This window comes from Delphinapterus leucas, chromosome 19, assembly GCF_059928025.1.
Source record: "Delphinapterus leucas isolate spDelLeu-1000000601 "Yukka" chromosome 19, BTC_Dleu_Yukka2, whole genome shotgun sequence".
Taxonomy (NCBI): domain Eukaryota; kingdom Metazoa; phylum Chordata; class Mammalia; order Artiodactyla; family Monodontidae; genus Delphinapterus; species Delphinapterus leucas.
This window is the reverse complement of record NC_143147.1, coordinates 62,308,757-62,325,649: the sequence shown is the minus strand read 5'-3', so window position 1 is coordinate 62,325,649 and position 16,893 is coordinate 62,308,757. Positions and strand designations below refer to the sequence as shown.

The 16,893-nt window shown below is 58.2% G+C and overlaps 1 protein-coding gene across 2 annotated transcripts in view; it reads left to right on the top strand.

Moving 5' to 3' along the window:
* Window positions 1–2,388: 2,388 nt before the first annotated feature.
* Window positions 2,389–16,893, top strand: part of MGAT5B (alpha-1,6-mannosylglycoprotein 6-beta-N-acetylglucosaminyltransferase B) — a 67,004-nt gene continuing 52,499 nt past the window's right edge. For both annotated transcript variants that reach the window (XM_089901634.1, XM_022589489.3), the window contains exons 1-3: window positions 2,389–2,518; window positions 6,343–6,455; window positions 15,196–15,343. In XM_089901634.1, the coding sequence (XP_089757760.1) occupies window positions 2,451–2,518; window positions 6,343–6,455; window positions 15,196–15,343 (329 nt within the window). In that variant the 5' untranslated portion in view covers window positions 2,389–2,450. The remainder of the gene's footprint in view (window positions 2,519–6,342; window positions 6,456–15,195; window positions 15,344–16,893) is intronic.

Sequence of the window (16,893 nt, the reverse complement as noted above, 5' to 3'; positions counted from 1 at the left end):
CTGCTGGGAGGGCTCCAAGGTGCCCGGCAATTCACGACTGGCAATTCACAAGTTTTCCCCTAATGTCTGCAGCACAGCGGAGAGCAAGCAGGGCCACATACACTGAATTTCGCCACAGACAAGAGGCCGACAAAGGGGAAATGGACTCTGAAAGGAAGAGACAGCAGGGTGGTCTGGTTCAGTGTCTTTTGCTGTCTGCCCCAAGCTTCCCTGCCTGGCTCGAGCCTGCAATGGGGTACCCTCTCCCACCTTCTGAAATCTGGCTTCTGGCCGAGAGGAGGACACCTCCCCAAATGAGCCACACCAGACATGACTGTGCCTTGGGGGAGACCCCCATCTTCTCCCCTCCCTTTTGGCCTAAATGCCAACCAGGAGCAAATGTGACCCCCTGAACTTATGGGAGAGGTGCACACAATGGGAAGGGGCATTTCATGCCCAAGTGTAGATGTGGCTTTTGCCCTGACATCCAAGGCTTCAGTTATTGCCTGAGTGTGTAGCAGATGTAGGTGCCCAGGGACAAGTGGGACCCCAGGAGAGGACCCCCCGCCCCCACCCTCAGAGATCTCCTTGGCCAGCCTGCTGTGATGCCCAAATTCCCCGTCACCATTTGTCACTCTTCGGCACGAAGGCCTGGCCAGCATGTCCTTGTTCAATGTAAGCTGGCCACCTCGCAGGAGTTAGCGTGTTAGTCTGCCAACACCCCGTCACCATTGGTTTCATATCAGCGGAGAGCAAGGTGATGAGGGAATGGAACGTGGGACAGGTGAATTCTGATGAGGAACGAGCAGGAGAAACTGAACAAGAGTCACAGCTGGTGAGAAATGGCTCAGAAGGGGCTGGGAGGTGGGCTAGGCGGGCAGCAAAGGGGCTGAGGGCCGGGGGCCTAGTTGGACCAGGCAGGGACTGGATGGACCAGAATAAAGGTTTTGTCTTGTGGAAAGACCCTCAGGGTCATCCATGTCATTTTACATGTGGCCTGAGGCCTTGGGCTCTTCCCAGCCTGGGTCTTCCGTCTGTGCCTGGCCAAGCTGGTCCGGCAAGTGCCCTTCCTGACTGAGCAGCATCTTCAGATCCAGGCCTGGCTCTGGGAGCTGCCGTGCCTTGGGTGCTCACAGGGGCTGCTGACCCCTCTCTGCGGTGGCAAACACCTCTCCAGAGTCAAGGAGTGGAGGGAGGGTGGGGTGGGGGTGGAGGGGGGCTGTGCATGCTTTACAGAGTTGGAAGGTGCATTAGTGAACGTCGGGTCACTCTCATTTCATAGCAGAGAGACCGAGGCCCGGGAGTCCCCCTGACTCTCAGGCATCAGCCACTGGTCAATGGAGGGTCTGAAACTAGAACCCAGACCCCCAGGGCGCGCCATTGCTTCTGGGATCAGTGGAAGAGCCTCAGTGTCACAGGCCGAGTTTGAAATCAGAAAGCAAAGGGGAGCTGCTGCAGTTTCTGTTCAGAGGGGGCCAGAGGATGGGCGAAGGCTGCAAAGTGAAATCACTGTGGGTGTGAAGGGGCCATTGCAGAAGCCCACTGTGGCGGCAGAGGCAGCGGCGGCGACCGGAGGGAGGGCCCTGGCACCGGGCGGAAGTGGGGATCGACTCCCAGCGCCGACCTCCTCTGTGCTCTGCAGGAGCCGAAGCAGGCCTCGGCCCTCAGAGCTGGTGGCACCCGGGATGCTTCCGAAATCCAGCCCGCCGCCCGCCCCCCGCCCCCCGCGCCCCACCCCGGGCCGGGAGAACGCACTGCTGGGCCGCAGCCACGAGGTGGCACCAGCGCGCCGAGGAAGCGCGGCGGCCGCTCCTGGGCCGCCCCAGCCGCTGCTCAGCCGCCTCCTCCAAGGAAACAATGCGGCGCCTCCGGGCGTAACGCAGCGCTGGGCCGGACGCCGGACACCCGAGCGCGGGCAGACGAGCGAGCGGGAGGCCGGGCGGGCGCGGGGCGCCCTTGCCCGGAGCCATGGGCGCAGCGCGGCGCGGGGCCCGGGAGCGGCGCGGCCCGGAGGCGCGAGGGGCCGGGGCGCGGGCCCGGGGCCGCCTCTAGCTGGCACCGAGGGCGCGGGCCCGGGGATGAGGGCGACCGCGGCGGGGAGCCCGTCTGCGCGCCGCGGCGCCGTCCCGCCCAGAGAGCGAGCCCGAGCAGGCAGACGCGTGGCCGGCGGTCTGGGGGCGCGCCGCCTCCCGGCCCCCAGACTGTGAAGCGGGGAGGGCAGAGACGCAGAGACGGCTCGGCCGGGCGCCCTCGCCGCCCTCCGGCAGCCGCGCCGCGCTCCCCTTCCCCTGCCCGCCGAGGCCGCGCCGACCCCGCGGGCCACGGCCCGGGTAGCGAAGCCGCTGAGCCCCCGCGTCGCTCGGACCCAGCTTCGGCCCGCAGCGGGTTCGTGGCTCGGACGTGGTAGGAGCAGGGCCCGGGACGGTGCGTCCGGCCTCGCCCGCGGCTCCTCGCCCAGACAAGTTTGAACAATGATCACAGTCAACCCTGATGGGAAGATAATGGTCAGAAGATGCCTGGTCACCCTGAGACCCTTTCGGTAAAGTTGTTTCCCGGTTGGCGTGGGGAGGTCTTTTTCTCCAAGGGAGCGTGGGTTGGGGTGGGCGAGGTCAGCCCCTGCGAGAGTGTCTGTCCCAAGGCTGCCTGTCCCGTTAGCAGAGGGGGCGGTTTGTGCTTCGGCCCTCGGTGGTCACTAGTGGGGCTGGGAAAGGGATGGAGCTGGGGTTCCGGTTCGGGTGGGGAGGGTGTGTAACTCTGGGACGGGTACCGAGTTTGGTCTAGGTTGGAGAGGACTCGGGGTGTGAAGGTGGGAATGGGGGCAGAAGTCACCGATGTTGTGGTCCTGGACCCTGGAAGTCGCCCCAGCCAGGGTGCCCCTTCCCTGCCCCTCCGGTCCTTCCCCACGTCGCGGACGGCCCAACCCCCGCGGCAAAGTTAGCGCTCTGGGCGGGGCGGTACCCCCACCTGGCGGGCCAGTGGAGCCCTGAGTCGGCCCGCTGCTCACCCCCTCTGCCTGTCCCACCCCCTCTGACGCCGCCTTCTGCGCGCACTCCTCTCCGCGGGGTGCGGGCCTCTGTCCAACGGGAGGGTCCCCGAGATTGCGGCAAGGACCCCCTCTGATGGGAATTCGATCCCCGATCGCGGGCCTTGGAGAGGCTGGGGCAGGGGCGGCGCTGTGGGGCGGAAGGGCGACGAGAGCGTGGAGGCGGGATGGAAGCGGAGACCGACCCCCCCACCCCAACCTCGGCGGTCAAGGCCAGGCAGGGCTACGGCCGTCGGGGTCTGCCTGGGTTCTGCTAGTCCCACCCCAGGGGCCCCCAGAGCCCGGCGGTTCCGGGGCAGCTCCCGCTCCTCCCGAGCGCCATCGGAGCCGGGCCTGCAGCCGGGGCTGGGGAGGGCGCTCAGCGATGGGTGCCCAGCGGAGTCAGGGTGCCACCTCGCCCAGGGGCTGAGCGGCGGAGGGCGCCGAGGGGGCGGCGGGGCCCGGGGCGGGGGCCGGGGGTGGGCCGCACTCGGAATGCGGCCACAGGTGGGGTCCGGGCGCGGGAGGGAGCCCGCGAAGGCAGGAGCTGTACGGGCAGAGATGCCCGAAGTTTAGGGGTCGGGAGGGGCCAGATCTGAGGCCCTTCCCTCCAGACTTGAGGCGGAGACCCGGCCCCTCCCATGCCTCCCGCTGGTTTTCCTTCTAATGGAAAGACCGTGGCTCACGTGGCTCCCGCCCCGCCATTGCCTCCAGCTATTGGATCCTCCGGCGTAGGGTGCAGAGTTGAGGAGACAACCTTTAGGACGGCAGGGGTCAAGCTGGACCACCAATGTCCAGAGGATTCGGGACGACCGTAGAGCTGGGGGTCCCCAGAATAGAGCCTTGGGCAGGTGATTGGGGGTGTCAGGAGCCCCCACGCCCTAAAGTTCCCATGGGAAGCAGGTGGGAAGCTAGCATCTCTGGAAAGGGCCTTGTTCCTCCGGGGGAATCCTCAAATTCCTAGCCAACCCAGACCGTCCTCAGCCCTGTCTCTCCCACCCAGTGTTGGCCCCTCCCTCCAGGCGTGGGAAGCCCAGCCTCTGACCCCAGCTTGGCTGGACATTTCCCGGCACAATTGGAGGCAGCGGCTGGCGCCAGCACCACGGACAGCGCCAGCTCCCTAGCGCTCCTTCCCTTTGGGTCCTGCCCCTGTGGCTCTTTCAGGCTCTTTTCTGAAAGCAGGATGCAGAGGTGGGGTTGCATAGGTTCCCCTCCCCACCCCCAGGTTATGTAACTTCCTCTCAGGGTATCCCTAGGCTTCCCAGAGACCCACAGCCACCAGTGAAGTCTTCAAGTCCCCTTCAGATGCGGGGTGTGTGTGTGGGGGGTTTACTACCTCCAACCGTTTCAGCCCTACTTGTTAATCCTCAAGGGCAGCTGGGAGCCCTATTCCCAATGGTTTTCACAGAGTCTCCGGCAGGGTCCTTATTCTATAATTGCTTCTGGAATGTTGCTTGAATGGATACATGGGTGGACAAAACCGTTTTAACTTGAATCTCCTGTAAATAGCCCCAGGATTGGGTCTGGCAGAGAGAGATGCACAAGAGGTGTTTGGGGGCTTCAGGCTCTGGGCTAAAGGCCTAGATACCTTTCTCACAGCAGGTTTTTGGACGCTGGCAGCTCAGGTCCCCAGCTCTAAATACAAGTACCCCATAGCTGGGGAAGGGGAGAGGGAGTGGGGGGCGAGAAACTTGGAGAAACCCATCCTCGTCCTCAGGCTGGGGGGACAAACCGCTGATTTCCCCCAGGATCTTCCTGGATGTGTGACCACCCTCCCCCTACACGGTCCTTCTGGCTGTTATAGCCTGAGACCAGCCTGACTTCATCTTGGGGATCCCAGGGCTAGAGTTCCACCCCCAGGCTTGGTAGAATTCAGTGAGGGGTCCCTGGGAGGTGAGGGAGCAGTGTTCCTTGTGCCATCTGCTGGGGGAAGCTCCCAGTGCCATATCTGCTTTTGGGTTCTGCCCCCCCCCCCCCCCGCTCTGACTTAATCTCTAACAGCTTCCTTTAAGTATGGGTTGGGAATTTTGTTGTGCTTTTATTTTCTGCTACAATTATGTGTTTTCTTTAATGAATCAAATTTTAATTAAATACTGCACTGCCAGTTTCAAATAATGAAGATTAAAATGCGTAAACAAGTCTTGCATAGAGATACAAACAAATGTGGGGTTTGAGGATGGAGGTGGAGGTGGGAAGGCTGGAGGTCTCCGGCATGATTTGGGGGGCCCCCCATGGTGAGCCTGGCTCCACCAGAGATGGGGTTCCTCACCCTGACCTGGGGGGGCTCCCCTTTCAGCTCTGCCTCGGGTAGATTCAAAATCCCAGAACAGCCTCCACCTCTGCTTCCCTAAGGCTGTGCTGGCCCAGAATCTAGTATGGAAGCAGCAGGAGCCTGGGGCCAGACTTGAGGGCGGGTTCCCTGCTGTCCCCCTGGGGATACCTTAGTTCTTGGCACTTGGGATGTAATCAAAAACTATGTGTTGAAGTATAGACAGTCGTGTTTTGGCCAACTCCCCTGACCGCTGTGACGGCACACACTTGTATGACACCCCGTGCACAGGTGTTGGCTTACTCTGAGCCGTGGTGTAATCTACCGTGTGCCTGCCTGGTGAAGACGTGGATGGGGGGAGTCTGGACACAGAAGGCAGCCACAGGACCCTGCCCTTCTAGATCTTACCATCTGGTAGTGATGGGAGCCCTTCCCCACCCCCTGCCCTGAACATGACAAGGATGTGTTCAAGCTGGTTGCTGCAGCAAGGCCTGTGCACACAAGTGCTGATCAGGGCCCAGGTGATTGATGGGCTCCAGGTGGGTTTTGTCTGGACCAATTACTTGCCCTCTGGCTGGCATCAGGTCCTGCTGTTTCCATCTGTACCAGTTGTTCATAAACTTGAGCGGGTATCAGGGTTACCTGGAGAGCTTATTAGAAGGCATTGCTTATCCCACCCCCAGAGTGTGTGATTCCGTAAGCCTGGGACTAGGGCCCAAGAATGAGCATTTCTGACATGTCCAAGGTGATGCTGATGCAGCTGGTCTGGGGACCACACGTTGAGGACCTCTGCTGTCAATGAGCCAGCTTCCGTCTGGAGACTAGAACCTGCCCAACCTTATACCTTAAGGATGCCTCACTGTCCTGCATGGTTTTGCATGTGGCCACTTCCTTGTAGTCCAGCTCTCTTTATCCTGTGTGATGGGAGACCTACTGGTCTGGGAGCTCAACCCCCTGGTCTTTTATTCCTCCATCCATCCATCCCTTCCTCACTCATTCATTCGTAGGGAGCCCTTACAGGATAGGGGTGCGTGTGCTGACCTAACCCTGACCTGCCCTATTGTCTCCGCAGGCTTTTTGTCCTGGGCATTGGCTTCTTCTCACTCTGCTTCCTGATGACGTCTCTGGGAGGCCAGTTCTCAGCCCGGCGCCCGGGGGACTCCCCCTTCACTGTCCGCACAGAAGGTATGTTGGTGGGGAAAGGGGAGTCCGAAAGGGTTGCAGGGGTTGGGGGGTCAGAGGAGAGGGAAGCCTTTGAGCCTAACGCTGCAAGAGCTTTCTGGGGCTCTGTCTTGGGCGTCTGGCCACCTCGTTGGTGGCTGTGTGAATGGTGGGGGCCTTGCACCCTGCTTTGGCTCTTGTCCTGGCTGTGGTAATCAGGCTTCTGCTGGTCTAACCTCTCAGGCCAGGAGGGGCCTTTGAGCCAGGGTCTCCCAGGCATCAGAAGAGGCTGCCTGTGTTGCTTCTCTAGTGGGGTGGTTTGAGGTTTCTGGATATGACACCTGTCTCTCTGAGATACACATATTCTGTACCTTCGGCTCAGGCACAGGGGAGAGGGCAGGACTGCCGTGGGCTCACGTGTCTTATCTCCAAGCTCTCTGGTCCTTCATTCTTGCCCACGTGATGCTTACAAGGCAGTGGAATGGAGGTTCAGAGCATGGGCTGTGGGGACCAGATGGACCTGGTTTGTACCCTGGTTCATCATTTACTAGCTGTGTGCCATTGGCCACATCACTTAACTCACCTTCAGAGAAGGAAAGCAGTGACCGTTTTCAGGAGTTGGATTAAATGGGCTCACGTGGCGTGGGGGTGTGATAGGGTGGTGGCCTGGGAGACCTCCTCCTGAAGGTGGGTCCCGCTCCCCCCTCATCCTACTCAAGGAAGAATGGAGAACAGTTCAGAACTGCTCAGTGTGTCATGGGGGCTCTCCCAGTAACCGTGGGAAGGAGACACATAGTGGGGAAACTGGAGCAAAGGGGGTTTCTGGAACTGTTCAGGGGGCTGCTTTGTGGGCTCTCCCCTGCCCCTCTGGGAAAGTTTCTGTTTGAAGTCCACCTTCTCAAACCCCCAGGCCTCATCCGGCTCCCCTCTTCCCAGCAACGGATAAACCCTCCAGTAGGATGCGTTGTGATCTAGGGTCGGTGCTCCGAGGGGCACTTACTCTGCCATCTGGTGTCTCCTTAGATTCATGCCTTTGGTTTAACATGCACTTCTTTAAATTTGCAACAGCTCCCAGCAGGAATTTCACATTTATTAGACATTCTAGCCTGAATGTAAACGAATCTATCCCCTCTCTGACCCACAGAGATCCCTCGGTCTCTCGGAGCCTCCGTTTTCTCCTCTGGTAAACGGGGCTAACAATACCCTCTTCCCTGGGATTGTCATGAGGGGGTGTGAAGATAACATATATGAAGGGTCTGGAGCAGCTTCTGGCAAATACTGTGAGCTCTGTAAACATTTACTGGATGTGGTGAGTCTGAGACGGGGGCATTGCCGGAAAGAATGTTTAGGGAAAAGAGGACCAAGGAGATGCTGAGGTCTCTACGTGGGAGACTCCTGAGGATGTGGGGGGGGGGGGCTGTGAAGGTGCACTTGAGGGGTAGCTTGGGGAGGTGGAGAGTAGGGGAAGGGGTATAGGGAGCGATGCTCAGGCTACCTGGGTGCCGTCCCTAGCAAGGGGGCATGTCTGTCTGGGTGGGCTGCTGCAGGGGGCTTGGGCAAGCTGACCTTCAGCAAGGTCAGGGCCCCAGCAGGTGGGAGTCAGGGACTGGGGGAGGAGGGGTGTATGGCTGGGCTCTGCTTCTTCTGTTCATCTGCCTGGGGTGGGGGATGGGGGTCCCATCCTGGCAGGGGGTGGGCCCAGTGCCCAGAGGACTGGGGGCTTGTGGGCGTCCTGCCGTGCTCTGCACTGTGCAGTTTTGCCTGGCAGAGGGAGAAAGGGTCCAACTCCAATCTAGATGTTGTGTCTAAGGGGTGGGCAGAGCCATAGAGGGCAGAGGACTTGCCCAGGGTCATGCAGTTAGACTAGAGGCGTGTGTGTGTGTGTGCGTGTGTGTGTGTGTGTGTGTGTGTGTGTGTGCGCGCGCACATGCGCACACGTACACATGGTTAAGCTTCCTATCGGAGTGTAGTATCCAGAAACGGAACCCATCCATGCACCAGCAACCTGGATCAAGAAACAGAGTGTGATCCATCCCCAGAAGTGCCCTCAGGCCTCCTTCCACTCACTACTTCCCCAAGGACTCCAGGACCCTGACTCCTAATAGCACAGAGGAATGTTGCCTGGTTCTCTGACTTTATGAGAGTGGAATCATGCGGCAGGTGTTCCATTGTGTGCCCCCCTTTCTCTCGATAGTACATTTGTGAGATCCATCCGTCTCGTGGTGTGCGGCTGCAGACGTTTGTTTTCACTGCTGCACAGCGTCCATTGTGTAGCTACATCACGATATATTTATCCACTCTACCCCGGGGCGGACATTGGGCTATTTCCAATTTGGGGCGTTTGTGAATTGTGCTGCTGTGGACATTCCAGCACATGTCTGTGGTGGACACATATGGGCATTTCTGTTGGGTGCACCTGGGGGTGGAGTTGCCGGGTCTCCTGTGTGTTGTGACATTAGTTCTCAGACCAAGTGTTTTCAAGTCTTTACACACCTCCCAGGCCCCTGTGCTGGAAGCTTCGTGCCTGGAATATGGAAGTAAAGGCCATGAGGAGGAACTAGACAGGGAGGGAGCCCTCTGAGAACCCCTGGGAACTGACCCCAATTCGGTTCACATCCCAGGTCCCATTGTCCCCTCAATTTTTTTCATGCCCTTGGATTAAGTGGATTTGCTTGGACAGACCCAAAGCAGAGACTTGGAAAAGCCCTAAGTTGACTTTGTGGGCTTAGAATCCTGGTCCTGTAAGAGATGACCCCCCAAATGAGAACCCCACCCCGGACCTGGGGTGGCCCTGCAGACAACCTAGGAGGTGCCAGCACTTCTACCCAGGAGCCGCCCAGGGAAGGATGGGGTTGGAAGTGGGGGGCGGTTGGGAAGGGGTCTGGGGAGCGATACTGGAGGTCACAGTGGGGGTTGGATGTTGGATAATGTTTGTTCTGGGGGTCTGTGAAGCCCCAAGGCAGAAGCAGAAGGAAACCCACTAAGGGTTAGAAAAACGATTTAGAAAGAAAAATCCTCCATTGGTCAATAAAACTGTCTGAGCACAAATAGGGAGATAACCTCTCCTCTCCTTGCCTGTCAAGCCTGTGAAGACGTGGACGTGGCTGGGGGGGAGGGGCCGGGTGAAGGGTTTTCTCTGAAAAGCGGAGCGCCTGCCACAGCCTCTTACGGACTGTGGTCTCCCTGGGGAGGCTCTGGTTTCCCCTGTGGGCCAGTTCCTATTTTGTGATAAAGTTCTCTAGTTTGGGGATAAAAATGTGACAGACATCTCATTCTGTATTCTGCACAGTCATCTTAAGATTTAGGGGAGCAGTAGCCCGAGCAGAGAATCATAACTGGATGGAGGGCTAAGCCTAATTCCCTCGTGCCGCAGTTGGGCCCAGCTTGGGCCTTGGGGGAGGATTTTTTTTTTTATATGCTCCCTCTGCAGTCCTCCCTCCCCACCCCACTCCCTCCTCCTTGCCTCCTGCCTCTGCTTTCCTGCTCTTGTCCTAAGAGGAACTTGCTTCGCTCCTAACGAGAGGGGACTTGAACTTATGTCTGACGCCTACCTCCTGGGGTCGCCGCAGATCCCGCAGAGCCTGTGTGGCGGTTCCTGGCTCTCTGTCCTGTCTTGAAGTAGAGGTCAGAGGCCGTCTCCGGGGAGAGGGCTGCAGGCCACAGGTCCTTGCTTCAGCTGCTTGTGTCCGCCCTGAGGTTCCCCCGTGGACTGGCCCTGCCAGGCGTCCCGGACCCTGGCCAGCCTTGGAACCTGGGGAATATCAGAGACGTAGTTCCTTGCTCTGGCTCTGGCCCTGGATCTCGGTGCTAATGGGGCTTTTCTTCTCAGAGGCTGGCAGTGGATGGGTGAGCCAGGGCCTGCCCTTGTCTTCCACGCTGCCCAGAGCTCCCGTGGCCTCAGCTGGTTTCCGTGTTGGCCGTGTGCAGAGACAAGTGTGCACACTCCTCCAGCTGTGAAACACCAACTCACAGCCCCCTCTCAAGTGCCTGGGAGGTCTCTTCTGTCTGGCAAGGTGGGGGCTCCTTCAGTTTCCAGGAACCAGTGGGAACGGGTGGTGGGTGGGAACAAGAAAGGGGACAAGGGCAGAGAGGAGAGAGAAACAGAGAGCATGTCTGGGGAGGGGATGGGGCCTCGGTGGGTGATAAAGCACCCCTGTCAATATATGTGAGGACCATTTGTATCTCTCAGCATCCCAGCTTTCCTTATTTATATGGAAATATGGAGGGAACCTGTGTGACTTCTGAGATGTGTCACTGGGGCCTCACATTAAATACGTTTCAGTTTAGCCGCCGCTGAGCGCGGTGAGGTGACTCAGGGCAGGCACGTCAGGAACCCGCTCTGCTGATAGCCCTGGCCGGCGGTGGCATCCAGGGGGTACATCATGTGGCTGAGCGGCTGGAGTGGCTGTGTGTAGCCTGCTTCCCTACCGGGAGCCACCCCCTGCCTCGTCCAGGGCAGAAAATGTGCCTAGTGTCCTGGGGCTCCTCAGGAAGTGACAGGGGTGGGGGGTTGGTGGGGGGCTGTCTCTTGAGGTCTCAGGAGCTCCTGGAGTCCTGTACCATCTGCAGACAATGGGAGTGGCCCCCGAACCCCAGGTGCTGGGAGGGTATCTTCGTCCAGTCTGATGGAGGTGGCCTTACAGACCCATCTGAGATCTGTCTCCTTAGCCCCAGCCTATAAGCCCTCTGGTCTTCTGGGGTCCCTCTTTCTGTTGACTTTTTTTCTTTTTGGCCACACCATGTGGCATGCGGGATCTTAATTCCACGACCAGAGATCAAACCCATGCCCCCTGCAGTGGAAGCTCAGAGTCCTAACCACTGGACCGCCAGGGAATTCCCTCTGTTGACATTCTTAAAGAATTGGCTTCGTCCCTTGTATGAAGGGCACTCCAGAACCCCCAGATATCTCCAAATACTCTAAGGGGCTTATGTTTCCCTGGTCACCTCTTGCTCTGATCCCCTGCTTCTACTGAATTATCCTACTGGATGTCTCCCCTCCTGCCTCCTCTGTGTCCCCTACACTGACCTAGTGGGAAGGACACACCTTCCTCCCTAAACCCTCCACAGGGGTGGGGGGATTTGGGGTGGGGTTCGGACCACTGCTCAGCACAGCAAACAGATGACAATTCTCTTTTATCCCTGCCTTTCGCAGACCCCCACTCCACCCTTCCCCACGGGTCATCCCTATGGCAGCGGAGCTTCCCCCATCCTGCTTAGCCCCTCTGGGTCGTTGTCCTGCCCCCTGCCCATGTCCTCAGGTATTGTCCTCTCTCCTGGTCCCCTAGGCTGGGCTGGGCAACTCCAGTCTTCCTGGCTGAATACGCAGCGTCATTTAGGTTTCTCTCTGTCTCATTGCTCCCGGCATCTAGATGAAGCTCTGGCCCACCCAGGGCTTTAGCAAAACAAAACAGAGCTCTCTCGCTAAGGAGATTCTGACGGCTTTTATAGGAACACTTCTTTCCTTTTCTATTACCCTGATCTCTGGGGGCAATTAGGGGAAGAGCAGAAACAAGGGTCCCAGGCTGTAGACCACGGTGGGGACGGGGGTGGGGGGGGGGACGGACGCTGAGGCCCAGAGAAGGACAGTGGCATGCCCCTTCCCCCATCTAGTTGGGGCAGAGCAGGTCTGGAGTCAAGGCTTCCTGGGCCACAGTGCTGCCCCCAGGCTCTGTCTGGCTGTTGGGACCGCTGTAGCTCTAGGCCAGATCTTGCAGTTATTGGTTCCATCAGCTATTTTGAAGTTTTTGAAATGAGATGGGGTTGGGAGTGGGGGTGGGGTATGGTTGTCAGTGAGATCTTGGGAGGGGCACGGACAGTGAGCTCAGAGGGGAAAAGGAAGCTTGGGATGAGCCCGGAGAGAGGGCAGCCGTGTGACAGGGCAGGTGCCAGGCCTGAGGCATTGTGGGAACGCAGCGCCACCCCAGGAGCAGTGATGTGCCTCAGCACTGCTAGAGTGCTATGTCTCAGGTTCCAGCTGCCGCCCAGGCTCTGTGGTCCAGTTGGGCCTGAGTGCATGGCTGGGGGGCCTCTCAGGCTTTGGCCTGAGAATGTTCCCAGCCATGGCTTCACTCTCCGTTCTTCATCCCACTCCTCTGGGGAAGGGGCCACCCCAGCCTGAGCTATGAGCGATCAGGGCAGCCCAGTGAGGCCGGCCAGGCTGTGCGCTGCACAACTCCAGGACATCCATCAGGTGGCCCACAACATGAGCGGCTCCCCTGGGGCTGTGCAAAATGCTGTCAGGACAAATCATCTGATGGGCTCGTATTTCTCTAGCTGAAATGAAGGGAACTCCCTTCTTGTTTTACTCTGTGCTCCAAGCACTGGTTGAAAGCAAGGTATTGCGTTTGAATGATGGGCTTTGGGGGTTGTCCTCAAGACGAGAGTGATTTAAAAGAGTCATCTGTTGTCCCCAGCTCTGTGGAGTTGAAAGAGAGAAGGAGCTATTTATATCTTGCTTTTTGATTGACTAACCGATTGAGGCCAAGTGAGCCGGGAGAGGCCGAGTGGTGGGAGAGACCTCAGTTTTGCTTCACTGAACACTATGGTGAAATTTCCTGATCCCAACTGAAAAATCCATCCAGTTTTCTGAGGGGAAAGTGGGAAGACCATTAGCTCTTTCAGCTACTCGGGTGGGAGGGGTTGGAGACAGTTTCTTTCCTTCCTTCCTTCTGAAGCCCAGTTTCTCCAGTACCCAACCCCACCCTGTGTCTGTCCTCCGCTTCCTCTGCTCTCCCCACCCTTGGCCCCCAGCCCCGCATTCATGCCCATCCTTTTCTTTGGAGCCAGGGATCCAGGCTCTCTGAGGAACCTGCAACTCCTCCCTGCTCTGGATTGGATGCTTGGCTGGGTCCCCCCGCCGAGCTCCCCATGGCCTCCCATCTGACCTCAGGTGGGCTCAGCTGGCAGGGGAACCCAGCCAGGAGGCGACTTGGTGTGAGAAAGCAGTGGCAGTCACTGGAACGGGCCTGGTGCCAGGGGATATGGGGACAAGCAAAGCAGAAATGTCACCAGCAGCCCTGGTGACGTGCAGCCTCTCTAGGCCCCCGTCCTTGGCTCAGTCCCAGGCATGGAGCGGAGGAGACCGGCCCCCTCCTGCCCCCCTCCCCACTTCTCCCCCCGTCTCTGCCTCTGGTCCTCAGTGGCCAGCCGTGGTCTCTCCTGCCCCGCTCCTGGCACCTTGACATTGGGCTGCAGACAGGGCCTGGTGTTACTGCCTTGGGTTTGGGACACTGAGGCCGAGAGCAGGATGACGACTCCCTTGGTCATATGGCCATGCAGGGGGTGCTGGCAGAGGCAGGTGAGAGGCCAGGTGAGTCCGCTGGGCCCTGACCCTTCCCTTTCCTGAGAAACAGATGCTGTTGGTGCCCACGTCCTCAGCCCTCACGATTCCTGTCACATGCTGGAGACGGCTCTGCCACCCCACGGCAGGTGGAAAGTACCAGAGCATGGCCGTCTTTGGGAGCAGCCCTTAAGCGGTGACTGGCGGGAGGTGGTGTGCACGTGCTTGGCCCCCTCGCCCCCCGGGGGAGAACTCTGAGGCCGGTTCTACACCTGCTGGTTTCCCCAGGTTGATGACGTGCCCTCTCTGGGCTGCCTCCTTGTCCCTGGGTCACCTCCCCACTTCCCTTCACCTCCCAAATAACGACTTGCCCTCAAACCCTTGTCTCAGGGTCTGATTCTGGGGAGCCCCACCCAAGGCAGCCCCTGACACCCCCGCCCCTCCAGCAGCCTGGGGAGTCCCTGGGAGCATCTGCGTCCCCATGGATTCAGCTCATTAATTAAGAGTGACTCAGAGCTTGGCCCCTGGGGCTTGCAGGCATCCCGGTTGGGGATTGCAGTGTCTGGAACCGAGCACCTACGGATGGTTTGGAGGGGCTGCTTAAAACCTTCACAAAATTTAATTAAAAAGGAAGGCAAGGGCTGCTCTCCCACACTGGCACGGGCGATGCTAATGATCGGCAGTGATTAGTAAGGAAATCGTGGAAAGTCTCGGGCTGGTTAATGGAATCTTGGTTGAAGCACCTCGTTTTCATTTAATTTTATTCTTCACAAGGTCTCCCGGCCCCTCAACCCTGGAGTTGATCTCTGGGAACCCAAAGACCGGGTCGAGAGTCAGGACAAATTCACAGTGGTTTTTCTAGGGTGGTGTCTGGGGGAGTGGGTGGGGATGGGAGGTGGCTGGGGCCCCGAACCCCTTGAACACGGGCTCACAGCCTGTGCATCCGAGCCACGTGAAGAGCAAGCAGAATGCAGGGTCCTGGGCCCCATGCCCTAGAGATCTGAATTGGCAGATCTAGACAGCGAGGGCCCAGGAATCTGGACTTTAGCAGCCTGGCCAGGAGATTCAGGTGCGGGTGGATGGTTGACCACACTTTTAGAAACCCTGGTTTACAGGTTCTGTCTGGAACTTGCTGTTAGGGGGTTTTGGGGTTCCTGTCCCACTACTGGGCCTTCCCTGTCTTCTCACAGACCTGAGATTATGTCTAAAGCCAGATTTTGCTGGTGACAAAAACTGAGGCCCAGAGAGGTTAAAAGGTCATCCCAATGTCACACAGCTGGTAGGGAGCAGGGTGGGCCCAGGCCTCTCTGGATTCCTGTCCTGCAGGGGTAGGGGGTGGGGCAGGCTCACTCTCCTGACCCCTCCCCTTCCCGAGAAGATGGAGGTGGGGCTGGGGTCTGAGCCACCCCGCCAGACACCAGGTGGTCTCAGGTGGCCTCCGGGCTGCTTGGGCTGTGCCTGACTGCACCCACACTCTTCCTGCAGTGATGGGTGGGCCGGAGTCCCGCAGTGTCCTCCGCAAGATGAGTGACCTGTTGGAGCTGATGGTGAAGCGCATGGACACGCTGGCCAGACTGGAGAACAGCAGTGAGCTGCACCGGGCTGCCAGCGACAGGCACTTCCCTGTGGACAGGTGAGGGGGCCCCGGGAGGGAGAGAGGCACCCCACTGTGTGCTGGGCTGGAGATTCGGCTTCAAAATGCATTTTATACACACACACACACACACACACACACACACACACACACAAAATGCATAGTGTGTGGTTTTTATAAATCTTCCCTAAGTGGCTTCCCATTGTACATATGTTGCCCCTGCTTTTTTCACTCATGGTGGTGATTTTGAGCTCTGTCCATGTCGATGGGCATGTGTGGGTATGCACTTGGTTGTGATGGCCATAGTGATCACCTGTCCTCCTCCCGTGGACATGGGCCGTCTTTTTATTTATTTATTTATTAATTTTTGGCTGCATTGGGTCTTTGTTGCTGCGTGCAGGCTTTTTCTTTAGTTGCAGCAAGCAGGGGCTACTCTTTGTGTTGCGGTGCACGGGCTTCTCATTGCAGTGGCTTCTCTTGTCGTGGAGCATGGGCTCTAGGCGCGTGGGTTCAGTAGTTGTGGCACACGGGCTTAGTTGCTCCGCGGCATGTGAGATCTTCCCAGGCCAGGGCTCGAACCCATGTCCCCTGCGTTGGCAGGCAGATTCTTAACCACTGCACCACCAGGGAAGCCCCGACATGGGCCATCTTTGCAAGCAGGATTTCCTGGTTTATTCATTCTAAATATTACCCCCACTGAGGCCAGAATGTGCAAAGTTCCCCAAGGTTTTGTGCTGCAGCCCCACGTGCCTCTGTGTAGCCCCAGGAACCCAGGTGGTGCATCTTAAGTGTCGGGTTCTCCTGAATCCCAGAGAATGAGGGGACGTGAGGTCAGGGCCATCCCAGCTGGGAGTCCTGGACCCCAGACTTGGATGTGGAGGGAGGAGGCTTGGACCCCACCCATCCCAGGGAGGCACTCTGCACCTGACCTTTTTAGATGTTGAGGTTCTTGATGAGATGAAATTGCTCAGTGTGTTCTAACTGCTGAAAAATTCGTTTGAAACCCACACTTTTACACAATTTGGGAAAAGCTATACCTCGGCCAGTGTGATTTGCTAAAAGTGTTCTACTGCTGAAAATTATGTTTGAAATCCACACTTTTAGACAATTTGTGGGAAAGCTATACCTCAGCCAATGCGTGTGATATAAAAGCCAAAGTTCCAGGCATTTCTGAAGTTCGGTGTTGGGCAAAATCAAAGAAAGTGATGGTGGTGAGTCCTGGTCATTGAGGGGCCCTGGCTGGGTGGAGCCTGAAGCACAGCCCGCCTCTTTGGTCTAGTGGGGGGATCCTTTGCCCCATAGGCTGCCTGGGCTGGACTACTGGCCGTGGGTCCCAACTCAAACAGGCCTTGCTGATTGAATGTTCTGGGTGCCCAGTCAGGTCAGCCGATGTCAGCATCCCCGTCCTCATAATGGGCGCCATTTACTGAAAGCTCACTTTATTGAGTTACCTCCATGATCCTGCCAATCCCACAGCCACCGTATGGGGGGCTTTAATCCCCGTTGCATAGAGGAGGAATCTGAGGCACAGAGATGTTCATGAACCTGCTCAAAGTTGCACAGCTGCTGAGGAGCTGGGGCCCCGGTCA